Source organism: Phoxinus phoxinus (assembly GCF_949152265.1).
Source record: "Phoxinus phoxinus genome assembly, chromosome: 16".
Classification (NCBI taxonomy): Eukaryota; Metazoa; Chordata; class Actinopteri; order Cypriniformes; family Leuciscidae; genus Phoxinus; species Phoxinus phoxinus.
In genome coordinates this window covers 21,323,785-21,346,935 of record NC_136891.1, presented here as the reverse complement: position 1 = coordinate 21,346,935, position 23,151 = coordinate 21,323,785, and the positions used below count along the sequence as shown (strand labels likewise).

Sequence of the window (23,151 nt, the reverse complement as noted above, 5' to 3'; positions counted from 1 at the left end):
AGACTAATATTGTATCAGAAAAATATGATATAATAAAAACTGAGTAAAAACTGATATGACACTGTTGAACGTGAAATGAAGCGTAGGCTTGTGAAAAGAGATATTCTACAACACAATCAGAGATAGAACTGGGAACCTGTTGTCTGTTACGCTCTGCTGAGGAGATGAATGCTATTCTCATGACACTGTCTAGACATTGTCTTTGATTTTATCATAGTGATGTGGTTCAGAATCCAGTCACAGAGAACATTAAACTTCCACTGAATACGTCAGTTGAATTAGCCTGGGTCAGTTTAAAGGAATGTTTGATAAAAGCTAATATCAGTCAACTGCATTTGTAGCATAATTACAAAAATTGCTTTGATTTGTTCCTGCAAACTTTATAGGCCCCTCGTCTTTATCCACATATAAAGGAGATTATGATGAAGCACTTACAGTGAGAGTGCTTACATTAATTATTCTGTTAAAACTTCTGTTTTAGTGTTTAAGTAATCATTTTAGGAGTTGCTTTAGTCCTTTTGGGTTTATAGTGGTGCATTTTTGTGTCAATCTAATTGTAAAATTGGACAAACAAAGGTTATTATTAATCCTCTCGTGCTCTTTACGTGACGGTCAGAAATGTCCATTTAATGAAATTAATGTACTACATTTTAGTTCAATAATGTTTTTTTTTTTATTAAATATTTTGTATTTTTAGGAGATTTAATGGTATTAAATTATATTCATGAAGTAGTTTTTTTTTCATTGTTATAGTTTAATTCATTTATTCACTTTTTGAGCATAGACCTGAAAATTAAATTTCCTTAACTGTGATAAATCTTGAATGCTGTAGAACACAAACTTAAACGACACCTTGCAGATTATTGCTGAAATTAGAAAAAAAAGTTACAAAAATGAACAAGATGTTATAGAATTTTACGTTTATTGTTATGAAAAATGCACAGAAATACTATTTTCAATATTTATGTGAAATACTGTATATATTTGCTAACACAAGTTTTACTTTAAAACGGCAGGAAAATCAAAGACATACAAGTCATTTTCCAAAATTGAGGTTGATATCTCAAAAAAATTAGCTTTCAGTAAGATTTTGTTTGGCCGCAGTACCAAAAGTTTCCACTTGATGAAATTTGTTTCCAATTAATTTCCAATGTCGTCATTTTTGACCACGAGCAGTACGATGAGTAGTGTGACAATTTTTTTCTGTATCATTTAAACATTTTGAATCATGTGCGTGTGTGTGTGTGTGTGTGTGTGCGTGTGTGTGCGCGTGTGTGCGTGCGTGCGTGTTCACATAGCAAGACCCAAAACCTTTACCAAGTTTCGTACCATTCAAGTGAAGTAAATAATAATAATAAGATTAAAAAAAAAAAAAAAAACTTAAAATTGTTTTGTCAAAAAATGACATGAGCGATTTTTTTCACCGTAAAATCCTTTTAACATGCATAGTTCACAACTCATGTCTACTCTGTACTATTGAAACAGTGAGTATTTTAATGTTTATGAATTTCACTTCCCTTGTAATTGCCTCACTTCAACCAGATATTTTTTTTTTTTGTTGTTGTTGTTTATTTATTTCAAGAAAAGGAGGAACAAGTGAAAATAAATTGTTGTGGTAATCATTAACATTATGCAACAAATTCTATAGAATTTTACTGAGCAAATACTATTCCTAATAAGAGTGGAGAACATGGTCTGTCAAATAGATTAAGAAGTAGTCAAATGTCCAATTCGCCTTTGGCTAAGCCACGCCCTAGAATGTAGATTGACCAATCACAGCGCAGCCAAGAACGAGCTCCCACAGAGGGTCCGACACTTTTTCACAGCGCTCCATTGACTTCAACGCAGGCGGCTCATATTTTTGGTCTCGGCAGGCTATTACGTCGTCGTTTTAATAAAAATATGGTTAAACGTTGTGCCTGGGGCATTTGTAACACAGATACGCGTTTCCCAGATAGGTTGGACGGGGGTGTCCATTTTTCCCCCTTCCCAAAACCGAAGTTAAATACTGACAAGTGTCGTCTTTGGATTAAACTGTGTGGACGTCCTCAGTCAGCGAAACCCCTCAAGGATCAACAAGCTCACCTTTGCTCTAAGATACATTTACCTTTTAACCTTACTGTGTGTGAAGTTATACTAGTTAGACAGTTTTATGCTGTTTAGGTTATGATTTCGGTTCTCTGCCCTAATTGTTGATACGCTAGCACACGCTGCTAATAAATACAACTTTATACTCGCGTAGTCCGTTTGCTTTGTAATAATAACGATTATAGAAGTGAATAGAGACCTACCCAGCTTTGTATGAACAGTGTTTCTCCTGATATTGTTAGTCACAGCCTCCGTCTCGATTAGGATATTCGGTGGTTCATTTTTTGACTGTGACCGTTATGCTTTTGCCTGTATTTGGATTCCTTGTTGCTGCTTGCGTTTCACCGTATGTATTGAATAAAGCCTTCAAACGCATACTGCAGACACTTTTGCCTACTTCTATCAGACACTTTATTTGCTGCTTTATAAAAGTTTGATAAAATTCCAGCAGGAAGAGCCGTCACAGCATAAGCCATGTTGATACCAAACCAGAGCCCAGATGAAGTTGTCGGAGGTAGCAACAGTAACTAAGGGGGGCGGGGCTTAGCCAAAGGTGAATTGGATTATTTGTTTACTCTGTAACAATAGCCTGTCAATTTCAACCAATTTGATCCATTTAGGCTGATTTGCGACCCAATTGTGTACAATAGCTAGGCGATACCAATGGTTGCTATATGCAATAAATGAATGATCCATTATGGGAGGTGAACATGGGCTATTGTGTGTTTTAGCATGGCTAGTTTTATAATTCATACAGTATGAACTCTTTTTTAATTGATCTATTATGCACATCAACTTAATGCTCATCATGTCCTCTTGTTACAGTGTTGTACAATATTTGTTTCACCGTCTTATGCAATATTTTGAAATCTACATCGTTACTCAACAATACAAACAAAAGTATAATGCATAATGTAATGACTGATGCGTTTGATGTCTTAACTGCAAGATGTCTCTACCAGTTCATATAAATATTTACTTGGATACATGTTTGCATATCTATTTTGTATTTGATGGTTATCTAGATTGCAGTATTTTTCTTTGGACCCCCATTTGGACACATTGTTTTTAACCTGTTTGTGTTCTCATATTTAATAGAGAATTTAGTCAATTTCAAGCGGCACACATTTCATGCATGTACAGTGGCAAGAATAAGTTTGTGAGCCCTCTGAAAATATCTGGATTTCTGCTTTTAATACTCGTAAAATGTAGTCAGATATTGTTTTAAACTCAGAATTATAGATAAACTCAATCTGACTAAACGAATAAAACAAAAATAATGTTTTTTAATACATTGATTAATTATTCACAGTACATGGTGGAGAAAGAATAAATGGAACCTTGAGTTTATTAACTTGTAAATCTTCTTTTAGCAGCAAAACTTGAACCAAACATTTCTGTAGCTGTTTATAAGGCCTGGTCTCCTTATTAGACATTATGTTGACTATAATGCAACTACAGTACATCTCAACTACCAGTCATTAGAGTATTAGTTGAGTATTAATAAATTGTTTGCTTAATATCTGCTAACACTTTGTTTTGACGCTCCCCCGACAGGTATTCTACTGACTACAAGTAACTTTGCAACTACATGTCAACCTATTCTACTAACCCGAACAGTCTTACTAATACTCTAATAGAGAGTTAGTTGGCATGTAAATGCAACATTATTATACTCAAAATAATGTTTAAAGGGGACCATCAAAATAAAGTGTTACCGAAGACTTTAGGCCAATTTTGGACAATTCATCCCCAATTTTTTTTTTACAATTTATCAATAGCCCCTTTCACACAGAAATAGTAAATCACACAGTAAACGCGCCATCTGCGTCATCATTTTATGAATGGTCCAGAGCCGATGCTGATTTGAATGTATAGCCTGAGTTGATTTGAAAGTACAGTATGCCACACCGTATCTGAATTGGCTTAAGGTCAGGACTCAGGAAAACCAGGTGGTTTTGTGCAAACATGAGCCATACCCATAGACTGTATAAAACAATGGACGTAGTGTCCGTAACATTACCCGTAGGTTTCTGAAGAGCATTTTTGAAGCCCAAAAACTTTAAGGCACTAAAAAGTGGTTTTGGTCTATATACATGTAGCTAATTTTGCCCTTCATGACCCCCTTTGGAGGATCTCCGCTTCAAGGGACAGTAGCAACAGTCCAAATGTTCTGCATTTGTACACAGGGTCGCTTAAAATTGATTATGAACATAAAAGGTTGTATAACATTTTCCATTTCTTTAATGTGTGTTAAGCTATTGCACTGTAAAAAAAAGTTTGTGCCTTACATTTTTAAGTACATTTAACTTAGCTGTATAAGTCATTTCAACTTAAATTACATTAAACTGACTTTACAAAAGGAGTTGACTCTTGTATAACTATAAGTTATAAAAGTTAAGAAATTTGCTTACCTTATTTTAATGAGTTAAAACATATGTTGTCATGTCATTACATCGGTTTTATCGTTTTGTTTTACAGTGATTGAGGCATGGTTTACACTAACTTCTCTTTCTTGGGAAGACCAGATTTGTTTGAAACCGTGTTTTTACTGTACAACTGTTTGTGTGCTATTAGTTTAGTTAGATTATGTTGGTCTATAGTTGTGACTTAGATGAAGATCAGACCACATTTTATGAGTAATAAATTGAGAAAATCAGCTATTTTCAAAGGGTTCAAACATATTCCTTCCTCTGTATATTCCTTGTTGAGTTCTCGCTTTTGTTTTCCTTTTAATAATTTGCTCTGATTGCCTCCGGTATAAACAATCTCGATTTCTCATCTGAAGTCTTAGCTGCACTGTTACATATGCACGCTGTGTTAATGTTTATTCATTTGTGGTTGCTATGGCTACATCCTACACAATTTTCGAACACCTTCTCCCTTGAAAACAAAACTGGAGGTGTTAACAAATGCTGTGTTCAGATGTAAGATATTTTTTTTAAAGGTTAAGAGGTCTTTAGGTTCGCTGACCCATTTTTTTCTCACTGCAGATTTACTGCCAATAAGCTTGAGTACAGTCATTTTGTTATGCCAGTGTTCTACTTTAAATCATATTTTACGTTAGGGAACTGTCTATGGCCAGAATATGACATTTAAAACGAGCCAGAGATACAATAGCAGTTTGCGTGTATACCACAAGCTAGCGAGTATACAGTATACAGAGTTTGAATCTGGCTCGTAACATTTCCTGATTCTGTTCCCACTCTCTCACACCGTTATCTACTGTTTTTCTCTTTACTTTTCTGTAAATAAAAGTGTCTAAAGTAAAAAAAGTTAAAAGTGAATTAATGGTAAGCCGTTTTTTTTATAAACCCTTTTTGTTACTCTCTTCACATCCTGATAAATGTCCTTCGCGCTCGGTCATATAATGGCAGTGAATAGCATGGAGCTTTTTATTTTAAGCTTGATGCTGGTCACTATTCACTGCCATTATATAAGGACGGATGTGAGGGACATTTTTTTCCTCCTTTTGTGTTCTGAAAAAGAAAGAAGGGCATACAGCATTAGAAAAAAGTTGCCTAAATTAGGAGTTTATTAACTTTTAAGTTTATTATTTCTATAAGTAGACTACTCTTTTTAAAAGTATGTTAAAGTGTATGTCTTTTTCACATGGGCCAAAAATTCTCGGGCCAGCAGCATGTGACCAAATTTCAATCTTAACCATTCTATTTCATCAGAAACTATCTGAAAACAGGGCTTTTAGTGTTAAATACCGAACTTGTCCTTTAACATGCTTGGTGATAGCTATTTTTAGCCATTTCTTGTAAACCGCCAGTGTTTTGTTTTGAAGTAAGTTCCATTGTAGAATGTATCCTTATTATGAACAGCCATTTTTTGTGTGTATATGGCATTTCAGACTGTTTGTAAACAATAGGCACCAAGATACTTCTGGGTGGCAGAATGCGAGCGGCTTCTACCGACTAACTGAAGAGATCCAGCCGGCTACTGGAACAATTACATAGTTAAAAACATTGTTGTTGATCAAAGTTGAAACGATGATGAAAACGTCTTGTGTTTGGGGTTGCACTGCCAGATATACAGCAAAAGGTATAGGGTTTTATCGATTTCCCGTGGGTGAGTAGGTTATAGCGAGTGGACGTCGTGTCGTGCTAAAAGTAGGAAATCTTAATGATCCCCTAAATTATATGATTCATCCAACGTTTACCTTTCTGATGCCAACCCTGCTTGCTCTTCAACTCTGATTCGTGTATTCTCAAAACGGTCCATCTACAAAATCATAGCAGAGCATTTATCTTCAGCCGGGGAAATTCGAGACTAATATTAGTAAACTTGTCTCTTTTGAAGATCAGACTCATTGCCAGTCACTGCCTGAAGTAAAAGAGGGCTGCCAACTCTCACGTATTGACCGTGAGACTCACGCAATTGTCACTTTTCACACGCTCTCACACCACACATCCATTTTCTCACGCAACTTACTGAAATGTATATTCCTCATACATAATATTGACCAATCAGTGTTTTTCAACCGCGCAAAGAGGTCAATATAACAGCTGGAGAACAATTATGTCACATAACATTTACCTCAGGAAAGCCATTTAATGACCATGATATATAGCACGTTATTTTGGCAAGAAAAAAGAGCTAACTTATAGAGAGTATTTTGCTAATTATGTGTAGGCCTACAATATTACATATTTATTATATATTTTTTTACTTACATCATTAAATACAGTTGTTATTATGATTTAAAAAACGTATTTAAACGCATATTTAATAAAAAATAAAATAAAAATTTATATTTTTACTGCCGACGGTGGGTCTCCATTCCAAGCAATATACTAGTTTTGCCATAGGAACGCTTCGGCTTTTGCCCCCCTAAAGAACGTCTATTACTGTTGTGACGTCATGGTGAATTGTCGTATACCCAACGAGGTTAAACACTTAGGAGTGACAACCTTCTGCATTGTGTACGTACTAAACTTAATAAAATTACACAGCAACTCCAGCATGAATTACTTGCCATCTGAAAGCATGAGATTTATCACAGGGAAAATGATTTTACTGAAGTCACACTGAGAAACAATTACTATCCTAAAGAGAATTGTGTGCTTCCTCTAGTCATTTATACAGTATCACTTAATATTCTCTTTAAACCTGCATAATGCAACCATGCTGAATCCCAGTCCATTTTTTTGAGATGAACACTATTTATCTCCTCACAAAATTACAAAAATATAATTTCTTCTAGAATACAATAGTCATAATGTATTGGTAAGACTAAATTAGTCAAAAATTAATGAGTCTGCCTAATTACTACCAAGAGATGGCAAGATAAGCTTGTGTGGGATCCATGTTTTCTTTGGGTCCAAAGCTCTCTGACTCAGCTCTTCATATCCTCTTGCTAATTGGTCTCTGTTTTTGGAGGGATATCAGAGCCACACAAAAATAAAATGACTCAAATATCATTTAATGGGATCATAGAAAGGATTTAATACAATGAAAAGAAATTAAGGTTTTTGAGGAAAACAATCCAGTATTTTTCTCCATATAATGGACATCAATGGCAACCAGTGGTTTGAAGGTTCAAATGTCAGTCTCATGCAGCTTCAAAGGCTCGACACGATCCCAGCCGAGAAATAAGGCTAGTGAAACGATCAGTCATTTTCAAAAAAATTTTTTTAATTATATACTTTTTAACCACAAATGCCCATCTTGTACCATCTCTGCGATGCGCCACACATTACGTTGGAAAGGTCATTTATAGTTAAAAAGTATATAATATTTATTTTTATTAGAAAATGACAGATCGTTTCGCTAGATAAGACCATTATTTCTCGGCTGGGATCGTGACGAGCCTTTGAAGCTGCATTGAGACTGACATTTGAACCTTCAAACCGTTGGTTGCTATTGAAGTCTGGCGAGTACAAAGCAGCATTGGCGAGTACATGAAACTAGGGCTGCACGATTAATTGCAATTAACATGAAATCACGCTTAAACCGATTTGGCTTATCGCAAAAATGAATCACAAAGGGTGCGATTATTTTTTTATGCGCAGCTTGTCAGTGCAGCACGGCTCTGTGATCAGTAGTAAATGTCATGTTCAGTCAATCAAAGCGTTTCAATCTTCTGGTTATTCAGCTATAGAGGTATTATGATGCCCATTAGGATTTCCTGGAATGACCTGCATTTTCTACTTCTGCGGCGCTCTCGGGCTTTTACTACTGATAACAGAGCCGTGCTGCACTGACAAGCTGCACATAAAATAATTGCAGCCTTTGCCAAATCGCGTGCTGTTTAATTTCGATTAATCGTGCAGCCCTATATAAAACGGTGTCACTAGCAAGCTGGCCGGTAACATTTTTATGAATTCTAATAATGCATGAACGTGAACAAACATGAACGACGCTTGGGACAATTGACGAGACAGCGCTGCATTGTCGCGAAAGTTTAAGCATTGTCAATATTCAAAACTCGAAATTTCATTACTCCCGCGCCGTGTGGAAAGTTTTGGGTGTGAAAACATCGAAACGCTCACCCATAAATACTAAACTGAGCTCTCTTTCATGTCTTCTTGCACTTGAGCGGACAAATTCACAGCAAAATATGTCAAAAAATAGCACGTATCCTTGTAAACATAGTTGGTTATGTCTTACGTGTACGTAAACAGTTGAGGATATAAACGCACGTCCACAGTAACAGTATATTATATTCTAAAGTGACAGCAGCTTAATATTCTTGCTGCTGTCTGTTTTTAATGTTAATCAAACAACAAAGGACAAAGGAAAAAATCACTCACTAATCTTGACTTAGTAACTTTTGTAACTTTAATAAGGTATTAATAAGGATGTTTAATTTATACAGTGAAGACTATGCAGTTATTTTACATTTGCAAACCTTATTAGATTTCTGTACCTGAAAACTACTGTCAGACCTTCCTGAAAAACACTGTTTATTTAATTTATATCTTTGTTATATTGTATTTATTTGTGCTTTTGCTTGTAATTTGATTATTTGTTTTTTATTTTACTACTGACTGTGTACTTACAATTTATATTTATACTAGTTTGGCTAGTGGTTTTATCTGTGGTATCACATTGGAATAGAGAATTGTGAATTCTCACTGGTATCTAAAGTTTTGGTGTCATTACTGTTTCATTGGCGGTAAAATATATTTATGGCTGGTCAATTTTCTGAAGTCACCAGCCATTGGCAGGTGTGGCAAACAGTTAGTTTTAGGCCCTGGGTGTACCTGGTCTGCAACAATGTTTAGGCAGGTGGAACCATAGATATATATATAAACACTAGATCTCTTAAGGCGGAGTCACTTCCGGCATCATAGGGCGGCCATCTTGCCACAGGGAAGCTTTCTGTAAGGTGAGTGATCTGCACGAACACAAATACTCTTATCTCGTTGAAATCTTGACGGATTTACAAACGGTTTGGTTTCTTACAAACGTTATTAACGTGGCTATAATTATGGGTGCTTGAACATGTTGAAATATATAATATTATAATTATTCATAAGTACGCAGTGTCATAACTACATTTTTGACGTTTATAACAAACCAACCCGTTTGAAAATCGGTAGAATATTGAGCAAGTTATGGTTATTTAAAAAGTACATGCACCATTAAAACAATGTTACAAGTGAGCGAGCCCCCTGTGGCAAGATGGCCGCCGTGTGCGGACGTCGACCTCCATTGGCCAGCAGCGCGGACGAGACATCTAGCCTTTATTATATGATATCTATGGGTGGAACATGTCAAATTTACACCCATCATGAATATTTGAATATGAACATTGCCTAGAGCATCACACTCCCTCCACCGGCTTGTCATCGTCCCACGGTGTATCCTTGTGCCATCACTTTCCCAGGTAAACGGCGCACACGTACACGGCCGTCCACGTTATGTAAAAGAAAACGGGACCATGCAACCTTCTTCCTCTGCTCCAAGGTCCACTGTAATGTTTTGGCTCATCAGTGTATAGACACATTTTAAACAGATTATTATTATTTTGTTTTTACATTTTCATTAAATGTAACAATAAATAATCCATCAAATAGTTTTTAAAAGCAATTTATTGTTACATTTAATTCAATCATTTTTTATGCATACATTTGTCAATAAAAAAGTGATTTATTGATTTTACTTACATTTGTATACTTAAAAAAAACTTTATAATAAAGCCACTGGGAGTTCTGGGAGTTCCTGGAATTCCTCACTAATTCTGTTGGTTGCGTTGGCAGAAAGTTATCTGCAGCTGGTGGGATTAACGAACAGCTTGGCGTGATGTGTGATGAAAGGTGCGGTATCCTCTCGCTCTGTGTGCGAGTACAGGCTTTGATGGTGTGTGTTTGTTTATCTGCAGGTGCCTCAGGATGAGTGGGGGGGTTATCCAGGGGAGGAGGAGATTCCATGTCGCCGGATGCGGAGCAGTAGTTACGTCAAAGCCATGGGAGATGAGGATAGCGGTGAGTCTGATACCAGCCCCAAGACGTCACCTCAGAAGACTGTGCGGTCCGATGCCCTTGTCCTCAAATCAGCCTTGCAGAGGCCACATATAGACACCCAAAGGTAAGTCTGATTAGATCTTTATTGTTCTCATTTTCAACGCTGCGTTGTGCACACACTGACTGCCTGCCTGTTGTTTATCCTCCTGCCTTATCTATCTTTCTTTTCTTCTTCTCGGTTTTAGAAGCTTGCGCTCTTTCCAAGGTGTGTTTGCAGAAGCACTTTTTAGAATTAGCTGGTTTTCTCTAGTTTTTAAGGGTAGATGTTGGTGTCTGTTGGGTTGAGTATAGAACACTATTAATGTGCAAAGGAATTTTTTTACTGTATGTTATATATTGCATATTATGTTTGTACCTCAGAAATTGTTTGTGGTTCTGGTGGATGATCAGTTTGGGCTCTGGGTGGTTTGGAATATGAAGTGCAATATGGAGGGGTGGGATTGTTTTTTTAACAAACAGTTGGATCAGATTATATGTTTTATTGTGCATTGTATCTGCATATGCTTTTGATATATATATATATGCTTCAGTTCATATGCTTCTCTTAATATCTGCTTCTTTTAAATTATTTTAACTTTTAACTGTGTTGTCATTTTCAAATATTGGCACTTTTAGCCCTGGAAACACACTGTATGCTATATACAGTATATACATACATTACAGTAGAATAGTTAATAGTTATACAAGGAATTGATTGACAGGCGATCTGCCCAATCATACTTCGCTATCCGCCATTTTGTCCGACAAAGCAGTCAGGAGAGTTAGTAGATTAACATGGGAGGATTTGAACTTAAAAAATGGAGTGTACTCTTTCTGCGGTTAAAACAACATTCCTTCTTATGTTAATTCATGTTTATTTGATACTAAAAGTGAACTAGAAGGAAGAGATGATCGGTTCACAAGCAGCTTTAACTGAGGCTCTACAGCGACCTGTCAGACACATTAAAGAGCCACAAAACGGTATTTATTGTTTAAATTTCTTTTAAAAAATGACCAAATTTGAAAGGTGAGACTTTGTTAAATATCAAAAGTAACCGAAAAGTAACCTGGCCTGTCCTTTCTGTCAGCACGTTGTCAGTGTCCTGTCCTCTCTGCTCCGCAATGTATTTTTCACTGCATGAGAACATGGTGTGGCATGAGAGCGGCGTAGCTTGTCGGACATATCAACAGTAACTAAGGGGGGCGGGTCTTTGCGAACGGTCAATTGACACACAAAATTATCATTTACATTGAGTTGTGATTTCATTCTTTGTTTAGTCTATCATACTTTTTACATCATAGTTATTACTTATATGATGGATTTTCTATCATAAAAATATTTCAAAAATAAATTTTTAAGAGCATTGCAGAAATATTTGATTAGTTGTTGTTAGTTCAGACATAAGACTTGAGTCCATGTTTTGACAGATTAACACTAACGGTCAAAAGTTTGGAATCATTAGGATTTTTTTATGTTTTTGAAATAATTATCTTATACTCACTATAATACGAAATGTTTATCTTGAGCAGGAAATCAGCATATTCGAATGATTTCTGAATGACAATGTGACAAAGAAGACTGGAGTAATGATACAAAAAAGTAATGAAGTAAATGGAGTAATGAAAAAAAAAATTATATATATATATATATATATATATATATATATATATATATATATATTAAATAAATACTTATTTACAAATCCAAGGTAGGGCAATTGGTATTCTGATAGCTCCAAACTACGGCAATTTATTTGAATGGGATTACATCTATAACAACAATACTTTTTGTTCTCATATTAAGTTTTGGGCGCAATATATTGCTGATTGTTTTATGGTATGGTCAGGTTCCGAAAGAGATCTACATAGGCTACATACCGGTATGTTATTTATCAACTCTAGAATTCCTTCAATTTGATTTACATAAAAATAAATAAATAATCGAAATACAATTAAAAAAAAATGTATGTTAAGGTGACTATAGATATGGTTAATTTAGGGATTCACCAATAGCAATTTATGGCTGATAGCGATACTGATTTTAACACACAATTAATGGAAATCAGAATTGTCTTAGTTTACATATGTAGCCTGGTTCCCTAATGGTGCGTTCACACCGGACGCAAATAGCGCGTCAGGCGCGAGTGATTTCAATGTTAAGTCAATGCAAAGACACGTTACACGCGTAAAAAAATCCTGCGGCGCGAATGAGGCGTAGAGTGCGGCGCGGTAGACGCGAATACGCGCGAATTGAGCGTCTGGCGCGTTACGCGCGAATGATTTTATAGTGCTTTTTGTGCATTCACGCGTTTGACGCGAATTCGCGTCTGCCGCCCGAGTTGAAAAATCTGAACTTCTGCGTCAATTCGTGCCGCGCTAACCAATCGGAGCCTGCTTGCTGCTGTCACGTGGTGAAGTGACGTGATAAACGGGGGAATGCCCGATGTCATTTTAAATGTTTGGCCTTAATAAATTATTTTGTAATGACTAAATGCCCACGTGAAAGAAGGAATGACATTGTTCAGATGTTAACTATGAATGTGACACGACACTGAACACTTGCAGTCATAGGCTACATTTCTGAATGAGATGAAGAAAAACTCACATAACGTTAATTAAAGAAGTCGTTTGACCTACGTTATAGCGAGTCATTAATGTATTTTAACTTATATGTTTCATATAATAGAGCCGAAGCTATAGATTGTGAATTTAAACATTTCTGGTTTACCAGCGGCAGACGTCAGGAGGACTAGCCGCGGTGAGGCTGCTCCAGCAGGTTACATGAGCGCTGAGCGCCCGGTGATCGCCTGGATCTCACAACTCCGAAACGTCAGATCAAATTTTTTAAATAGGCACTATCTTTATAAACAAGCCACAGATTTGAGCTTTAAACAACTACGGTACATTCTCGACTGAACAACTCCTAAAACTACATTTCGTGACACAATAACAGTAGTATTTTTAAATTTCCCGCAGCACTTGCCTCTCCCAGAAGAAGCGGATTTCGCCTCGGACGTGCGTCAATTTCGCTCCAAACGCTTGCTTTTTACGCGCGTGTATTTAGCTTTGGACGCGCGAATGCATTCAAAATGTTCAAGCGTCAAACTAGACGCGGCAGGCGCGAATTTTCTATGCGCTATTCGCGTCCGGTGTGAACGCACAGTAAGAGGGGAACATGTGTCATGGTTTGGAAACATTGGGAACGGGTTGTCTGAGCCATTGTCTGAAGCATGTTGACGTAGTGTACCGCATCCGAGACCATAAATACACTAAGTATTTTTGAGGAAATAAAAGCAGTTTTGGTGAGCATAAGAGACATTAAACATTGAAAACTTTTCAAAATAAAAAAAATGAAAACATTTTAACATTAAAAAATCTTAATTATTCTAAACTTTAGACCGGTAGAGTATACAGAAGCTGTAGCTGGAAATTCTACGAAAATTGGATCAGCCAAAGCACTCTAGCAACCTCATAGCAAACCAGAATGTTTTAACAACCGTGTAGCAACTCCCTGGCAACCACCCAAAATCAACACCAACATCAAACAACATCTTGTCTGGGTTTTCCAGAGAGATTCACTGAGCCTGAGCAGCTGTCATTCACAGCTCTGCTTTTCAAATATACATCAGTCACTATTCTGTGCACTTAAAAACTGGAAAAGTGACAGTACTCACATATGCCATCTCAGTATTTAAGAGCGACAGCATTCTTTGGGATTTTTTTTTTGTTGGAAAAGGCATGACTGCTGGCGACAGCAATGATGCGTATGTTTGTTTTGGGATTGTAGATTCTGACCTCATGCAGGTGTGTTTCAGGAACTGGAGAGTTGCTGAGTTCATAATTTATCACTATGGAGCCCTTCCTGCAAGACACTTAACCCACATTGCCCCAGGGAGATTGCATCTATAGTGCGTTATGAGATGTTATGGGCAAAATACGTCACTTAACAACATTAGGTAAATTTAATTAAGACAGCTCAGTGCATGTACCTGTATATCTCAGATGCAATATCTCAGGCATGCCATTGTTTTATAAGAGCTATGTCTTATAATGCAAATGCTGGTATGAAATTCTCTGTAGTCTGCGAGAAGAATACAGAATGTTCATGCTAGGAGCATCTAAAATTTTATTTTACTAAAGTGTTTTTTAATGTTGCCACTCACATGAGAATATCAGGGATAACATGATCAGATCAGAGTTTGTTAATTGTATTTTAGGGAATCTAATATCACTATTGTCTCCCTGGTTTAATAAACAGTGACAATGAAACAGGTCTGCAGTGTTTGGTGTAACGCGTTATAAAGTTATGCTTTACTGTAATCAGATGATTATGTTTTATTGTAACGAGGCAAGGTAAATGACAACTCTTTATTTTTTGCATATTCAAACCTGATAAAAAATATATTAATTGTATATTTATGCTGCACCAGGGTGCAAAACATCTCAGGTTTGTGTTTGCAACGCGGTTCCTTGAGAAGGGGAATGAGACACTGCGTCATGGAGTTGACGCTATGGGGAATGGCATCAGTTGTTATATGTGATGCGATCTGGGAAAACCCACCACATGGTGAAATTTGACATTACAGATATCATACTATTTTGATACCATATTAAAGTTGGGTTCAAGCCCTTTCCAAATCTGTTTTTATTTATTTTATCATTTGTCTGTAACAAAAGTTATGGTTATCTGAAGTTGGCTGATCGCTATGATTTTAAGGAATGTAATTTTGAGAAAAACTGGTTTAATTAACTGTCACATCCTGCCTCCCTAAGAGTGGAACACGTGTCATGGTTTGGAAACATTGGGAACGGGTTGTGTGAGCCATTGTCTGAAGCATGTGTCTATATGCTTGTAACAGTGCTGCCGTGCCAGCAGGTGCAATGATATTACAAACTTAGTGCCGGTCACGTTGGAAGTTACCCATAGCTGGGGACTACTTTCAGGAGCTGCGTAATATCATTGCACCTGCTGCACCCCTGGCACGGCAGCAGAGTTCCTTGATTATTATGCAGGATTGAGAGTATAGTTCCTAGTAATATTGGCCTAGAAAATCGCAACTTTTCATTTTCTGTCGGTCTTAGTACACGATGTAACTACAGAAGAGTCAAGTTTTAAAAAGGAAAAATATCGAAACTCTTTGGTAATTTTTTTGAGAGAGAGGCTAATGGTCTATTCAGATTCAATGATCTATGCTAAAAGTGCTACCAACTGACCCGGAGATCGGCTGAATGGATTCGAAAATGGTAAAACTCAACTGTTTAACTCTAGGCCTAGAGCCTATTTCCAAAAAAAGTGGAGTGTTCCTTTAAGGATTGTGTCGGGACATTGTCCAGACAGGCATTTGCATTTGCTGTCACACTGATGATAAGAAGGACATCTGTTTAGGTGCCAGACGACATCGCTGAAAATGGAAAACAACATGAGGCTCAAGGTCCAGAGACACCAGCAAACTTTGTATTTCCCAAAATAGTTGCTCTGTGTCTCACCTTGGTGCCTATAAATCTTGCACTCAGAAACCCATAAGCAGGGGTTCATATAGCTGCTGATGACACAGTAAAATACATTCATTTTTATATTTGTGTTCTGTGTGAACACTTTCTTAAAAAGTAAAATGAATCAGTCACCATGTCAGTACCAAATTAGAATAAATTAATATTTTAATATGTAATAATATAATAATAATAATAACTTATATGTAATGTTTGCTGGTTTTTAGATTATTATATCTCACCCAAAATGAATATTTTACCCATTTATTCTCTCTCATGCCTTTCCAAACATGACGTTCTTTATTCTGTATAACAGAAGTTTTAAATAAATTATCTCTTTTATAAAAGTAAGGGGAGTCAGGATGTCAAGGTCAAAAATGACAAAAAGCCACATATATTGGAATTGTTTCTCTTGGTTTACTTCTAACCTTGATATTAATGTGAAAGCTCATTAAGGAAGGCCTCTTAAATCACCATTATCTGATCACGCGGGGTATATTAGTCTAGTTATGTGTCATTTAGCAGATGTTTTACATCCATAGTACTTCTGTTGAGGAATGGCAGTCCTGGAATAACCTGGTATCTTGCTGAAGGGCAACAGTTGAAGGAATCTCAACAACTTTCCAGTTCACTGGCCGCACTAACCCTATATTAACCATTGACATAGTCTGTAGGCCGTAGCTCTTTCTTTTAGGGTTTAGGTGCATGAAAGTAAAGCACCAACATAATTTTACGTTCTCTATTTCAGTAAATTCAGCCTAATTAATCAGCTAACAACTAGGGAATTAATGTCTATTATTACAGATAATTACAGAATCAAATCACAGCTTCTGTTTTATTACATTCTCACACTGTACCATGTTCTCCATTCCTTTCCATACACGTTATACAATACATATACGCCCACAGGATTTCATTGACTGCATTTCTGATGCTTCTGTCTGCATTAAAAATTTTATTTTGATTATTAAATGCACAAGTAATTTTCTAAACTGTTCATTATGTATTGTAGTGCTTTTCATACATGTGGAGCAGTGTTTTTAATCTCTGGCCATTTCCTTCATGAGTTCTTAGTAATTCTCTAATATCTCCAAACTTGTTTGTGGGTTGCATTGTTTTGGCTGGGAGGAGTTAATTCATTAAAGAGCAGGAGGACACAAGGAGGCATACGTTACCTGGTTGGATGTTTTTTTATATATTTGGTATAAAGTCTTGGCTGGTGTGTGTGTGGTGATACGATATAGGGTAGGAGGAGATTACATGACTGTCTTTTGGATTATGTTTGATTTATGTTGAATTTCAAAACATTTTCTCCTATGCTTTAATGGGTTGTTACCCCCCCCCCAAAAAAAATTCTATAATTAATTATTCACCCTCATGTCGTTCCAAACCTAACCAAGACTTTTGTTCATCTTCGGAACACAAATTATGATATTTTTTTATGAAATCTGAGAGCTTTTTGTCCCTCCATTGACAGCCTACACAACTACCACTTTTGAGTACCAGAAAGGTATTAAAGACATCATTAAATGTGACTCCAGTTTAACCTCAATTTTATGAAGTGATGCGAGTGCTTTGTTTCCGCAAAAAAAGAAAAACATAATTTACCACATAATTTCTCCAACCCGCGACACATGCGTGTCATGTTGATGCGAGGGCAGATGTTATTGCCTGAGTGCGTGTTGGAAATTAAAATGTTGTACAAAGTTCTCGCATTGCTTCATAAAATTGAGGTTAAACCACTTGGGTCACATGAATTACTTTTATGATTTACTACCTTTCTGGGCTTGAAAGTGGTAGGGCTGTCAATGGAGGGACCGAATGCTCTCAGATTTTATTAAAACGATCTTCATTTGTGTTCTGAAGATGAACAAAAGCCTTTCGGTTTTGGAACGACATGAGGGTGAGTAATTAATGACAGAATTAGCATTTTTGGGTGAACTAACCCTTTAAATTGCATTTGTAAACCATTTAAAAGCTGATTTCCCTGAAAGTTTGTTTGAGTATCCCAACCAGTCAACATAGCAAGACTGGTTCAATCAATTATGTTTATTTGGGAGTGGGATCTGTTTGTCCTACCAATAGCAGTAAGTAAAATAAAATAAAAAAATGGTTATTCGAATGCCCCAGAAATTACATACTTGACTTTTAAGGATAAAGGATTTAAGATCAAGCTTATTTTTCTTTTCATGTTCTTATGAAAGTAGTTGAGAATTCACACATTAGTTGCTGATGAGAGAATTGAGGATGAAGGGAATGCTATTGATGTTTGAGATGGCTTGGCAGTGAGGAAGTGTTAGAGGCTTCAAAAGTGTCATCCGATTTCTCTTTCGCTCTCTCCACACTTTCTCTCCTGTCCATATGGTTGTCTGGCATTTTCTGCTGACAGATAGTTGCTGTCCGTGGTTCTGAACTGAGACTAGAAGCACTAAAAATATGTTTTGTGGGGCCTCAATGTAACGTGTCTTACGAGTCTTTCTCATGACAGGTTTTCTGGGTTAGGCCATCATACCATTTAAAGTCCAAGCAATAGGCTATTTGTATTGTTTCATGAGAATAATAAAAATTTGATGGTTGATAACATTAGTGAGTTACTTTTGACGTATCAAGACTAATCCAAACTATACTGTGTTGTTTCTTTAGCACTTTTTGGGGAAATGTTTGCTGGATGCTTGCAGCATCTTACATTTTGTGTTCATCTGCTTTCATTTGTGGCCTACAGGTTTGCACACTTGACATTTCTCACATTTGGGTTCATGACAGTAAACCTGTTAACTAAGTCACTTTATCTCAAATCATATCTTTAAAGTTTTCCGAAATTTCACCATTGATGGTTATTCCAGAGTGATCCTTCAATGTAATTTTGAGTAGGCTACATTAGTTTTTGGTTGTTCCCTCCATTTAGCTCGGGCTACCACTTGCAAACAGCGAGAGATATGCGCCCTCATCCCAGCGTGTCTCTGGACCCAACAACCAACTTCAACCCTCCACAGTTTCGCTCCAGAAACCAGAGCTACATGCGTGCAGTCAGTACCTTCAGTCAGGCGAGCTGTGTCAGCCAGGTGAGTCTAACCACTCGAAACACCACACGGCACTGACACACAGGTACAAGCAAGGACAATCTACTTACAGTAAGTGGTTTCAAGCAGAGGCCTTTAGCTGTACTTCTTGTCTAGGATGTCTTGCTCTTTTCTCAGATTGTGTCTTGAGCTAATGTGCTGAAGAGTAGACTTACTGTAGACTTTATATTATTTGTGATTGATTAAGGACTTTACACTTAAAAACCAGCTTAAGGTGTTGACTGATTGACTAGTCATTAGCTGATCCAAATGTAGTCATAGGTGATTTAGATGGTTGAACAGCTGAACTACCAGCTGGTGTCGAGTACAACCTGGTAGGTTATCTTGGTGTACCTGGTTGGGTTGGTAGACTACCTTTGCCAAGCTAGTGGGGTACAGATTGGCCTGATTAAGTATGTTCCAAAACTATGTAGGTGGTTTAGGTGGTTAAACACTATAATTACCAGCTGGCCGGGCAGAGAACGACTTGGTAAGTCATCTTGTTCAACCCGATTAGAATTGGTAGGCTGCCTTGGGGAATGTGTTGAGTTTATTAACTATGTTCCAAAACTCAGCTTGATTTAGGTGGTTGAAACCCATATTACCATTTGATAGGGCCACTGAGACTCAGTATCTGGTCACCCTGGTTATATCTTATGGACCATCTTGACTAAGCTACAATAGTAGAGAATAGGTTGAGCTGATTACCTATGTTCCAATACCCAGCTTGACTTAGATGAATGACCTGGTCGTATGACCTCGTATGACCTGATTTTCCCAACAGGGTTTTGGAGATATTTATTTTAGGACTTAATTGTTATCATGTTTGGTTAGAGAGGCAATAAGGCTTTCAAAAAATGTAAATGGTGCGGTTAGCTTTGCTAAATTCGTTTCAAATAAGCAATTGTTAAAACAGAATTCCAGAAAGCTGAAGTCAAGGTCTGTTGAGCTGTGGTGGTGTTAGTTCCTGTGAGCTTTATGTAGGTAGCTATTTATAGGCTTTTATTGATGGAGTAGGTTACAATTGAGATGTTTTATGGAGGTTTTATGAAACATGCTAACTCTCAAATATAAAATAAAAAAATGTTTTAATTAGGGTAAAGTAATTGTTTAAACATGTTGTAGTGCAAGGGCGACTTACAGGCAGTAATTTATAGAAGTTTAGAATCGTTATATAATTTAGCTAAATGTTGATTTGTTTTGATTTAGGAAAGTTATCCCTCTTATTCTCTTGCTCGGTTTATGACAATCTTTGCACATCATGCTTTCTTGCTGTCTGCTGCTGTTGACTGTTTGACTGTCATTTTCCCTCCGAAAGTTCATCAAACAATCTGCTTTTCTTTATTTACCTATTATGAGATGATATTCCAGCTTGAAATGTTTTCTCTTATCTTGTTGCTTTTTGACATGACATAATTCTACTGAGACGTTCAAGGTCGGAATTTGCCAGTGGTATATTCCTCCTGCTAACACTCCTTCATATTTACTGTGCAAAGGGGAAGAATCAAAGTGAGAAAGAGAAAGGAAGAGGAAAAATTAAGGACTGCTATTCCTGTTTTTGTCTCTCAGGTGAGTGAGACTGAGGTCAATGGCCAGTTTGAGTCAGTTTGCGAGTCCGTTTTTAGCGAAGTAGAATCCCAGGCCGTGGAGGCCTTGGACCTGCCCGGCTCTTTCCGCACTCGAAGCCACAGTTACCTGCGTGCAATTCAGGCTGGGTATTCCCAAGATGACGACTGCTTGCCTTCAATGACATCTTCTACTGTCACTTCAACTCTCAGATCCACAACAGGTAACCGTATGCCTCAAATCCCACCTGAGAGAGAGAGAAAAGGCTTAGAGCACATACTCGCCATACATTCAGCACATGCTGAATTACATACTCTGGCATACCTACATATGTACAGTGGGATTCCCTTGTGCTTGAGAGATGACTGACTTGAATGTTGTTTCTGTCGGCTCATGTCTGTTGTGTGTGTGTGTGTTTGCTTTTCTGCGTCTGTGCTCCCCTAGTGTTGAAAGACGGTTGCCTGCAATTCCCTTTTGCACGAGTCATGCGTCCTTTTCTGGGCTTCTGATTGGTTGGGTCTGGTGGTATTGAGAGGCTAGACTGGGGGTCAGAGGGAATTAGGCAGCTGAATATGTAACATTTCACACTCCTGAAGACACATCTCAGCATGCTTTTAACTAGCACAGCTGTCCAGAGCATGCGACTCACCACGGGGAAGTGTTTTCACGCAGAACAGAGCGTAAGGTTAACGTTGGACAGGTTTTAGACATGATCTTTATATTTTAGAAATGGTTGTATTTTCTGTCTTCCATTCTGCAAATGGATTAGTAGTTGGAATAAAATAAATATTCCGGTTCAGTTTAGTTCACTTTGAAGGCTGTTTCATTCCTGAATGCACAAAACAATGACTGTGAACTACATAAACAATTGAATGTGTTATTATGTGTTGCATAAAACATCTACAGTACATTAGTGAGTGGAAAGAAATTCACAATGCTTCAGAAGCGGGGGTCAAAGAGAAAAGTGCTATAAAAGTAATTCAAATCTAAATATTTTCATTGAAAAATATTGTCTAATTAAAAAAGTCTGTCCTTCAATAAAAAATAAAAAATAGAGCAATATGCACTTGTGTGTTAAGTCCTTCCAGAAAGAAATATCACATTCTTACATAAACTAATGCTAATTAGTGTTTAAGACATAATATTTAGATAAATTGAATCCGTTTATTAGAGGCAAAGGCTTAAGTACTTTAATAATTCTTAAGGTACTTAAGAATTATTATTGTTTCACTCTGGAAGTCTATGGCAGCCCGAATTACGGGGAAGTTATGAAATCTGGCACACAGATAGAGGACAGTCTGACCTTAAACCACAGCAATTTTGGAGTCTCTAACTCTAACTCTAACTCAAACTTTCCAAAGTGACCAAATGGCTAGAAACAAAATTATTTTTGCCTCTGATTCCTTGGCTCAAGATGCTTCGATTAAACATTTCCTGCCTTTTTTAATTCTGCAAAAAAAATACTTTTTCAATCTCCTTCTAGACCATTGCTCTGATTTTCACAAAAATGGAACAAGATGATCTTCAGACAATGCTTACAAAAAGTTCAATTGAAGTTGATTTGTCAAACCGTTCTCGAATAATGCGCGAGCGAATTCGAAGAAGAGCAGGCCAAAATGAATGTGAGGCTTTATCTCCCTTACTTGGTTTGTGTTATGAAAACCATAACCTGCATGTACCTGCACAGTTTTGAAGCAGTGCCACCTAGTGGTCAGGAGATATAAAAAATGACTCTTTTTGCTTATACCTGTAACTTCTGAACGGTTTTTGCCCAAAATCACAAACATTGGTTCAGCATGCAGAGTCGAATGATAACAAATTTTCCCATATCGGCCATTTGGATTTTGTCATAAAATGCTATATTTTACGAATGCATTAGCATATCCTTACGAAACTCTGTATGTGTTTTTGGCCTGTGAACATGCCCTGACGGTACTCAAAAAGTTTAAGTTTAAGGGCAGCACAACCTTGTGATCAAAAGTTATAATGAAATTTCCAAAAATGCTAATAACTTTTGATGAAATTAGCCTATTGTAATGAAATGTAATAGTCTTAATAGATTATTTGGTTAATTCCAAGAACATAGGTACAAATGTAGCTGTAGTAGGCCATTTTGATTTTCTTTAAAAACATACTTTTTCGAACTCCTCCTAGACCTTTGGTCCGATTTTCACCAAAATCAAATCGTATCATCTTCAGACCATGCCAGCAAAAGTAATATAATGGATTTCGTGTCGATAGACAAAACCCTGTTTGTATACCGCATTAAAAAATGTGATGATGCAAAAATTACTATTGAGGCTTTATCTCTGCAATGCTTTGGCATATTGATACCAAACTTTGCATGTGTCATTGTCACCTTACTCTGACCACACCAAATCAATTTGGTCAAAGCGCCACCTATTGGTAAAAAGTGATAAACCATTAAATCATATTATTAGTGATTGCATTGATGATTTTTTTCAGCCATTTTGCCTAAAAACATCTTAAGT

The 23,151-nt window shown here is 36.9% G+C and overlaps 1 protein-coding gene across 1 annotated transcript in view; it reads left to right on the top strand.

Moving 5' to 3' along the window:
* The window catches only part of dlgap2b (discs, large homolog-associated protein 2b), a 34,539-nt gene that overhangs the window by 5,675 nt on the left and 5,713 nt on the right, over nucleotides 1-23,151 (top strand). The window contains exons 2-4 of the mRNA XM_079584755.1: nucleotides 10,424-10,629; nucleotides 18,940-19,096; nucleotides 20,663-20,882. Coding sequence (XP_079440881.1) covers nucleotides 10,424-10,629; nucleotides 18,940-19,096; nucleotides 20,663-20,882 — 583 coding nt within the window. The remainder of the gene's footprint in view (nucleotides 1-10,423; nucleotides 10,630-18,939; nucleotides 19,097-20,662; nucleotides 20,883-23,151) is intronic.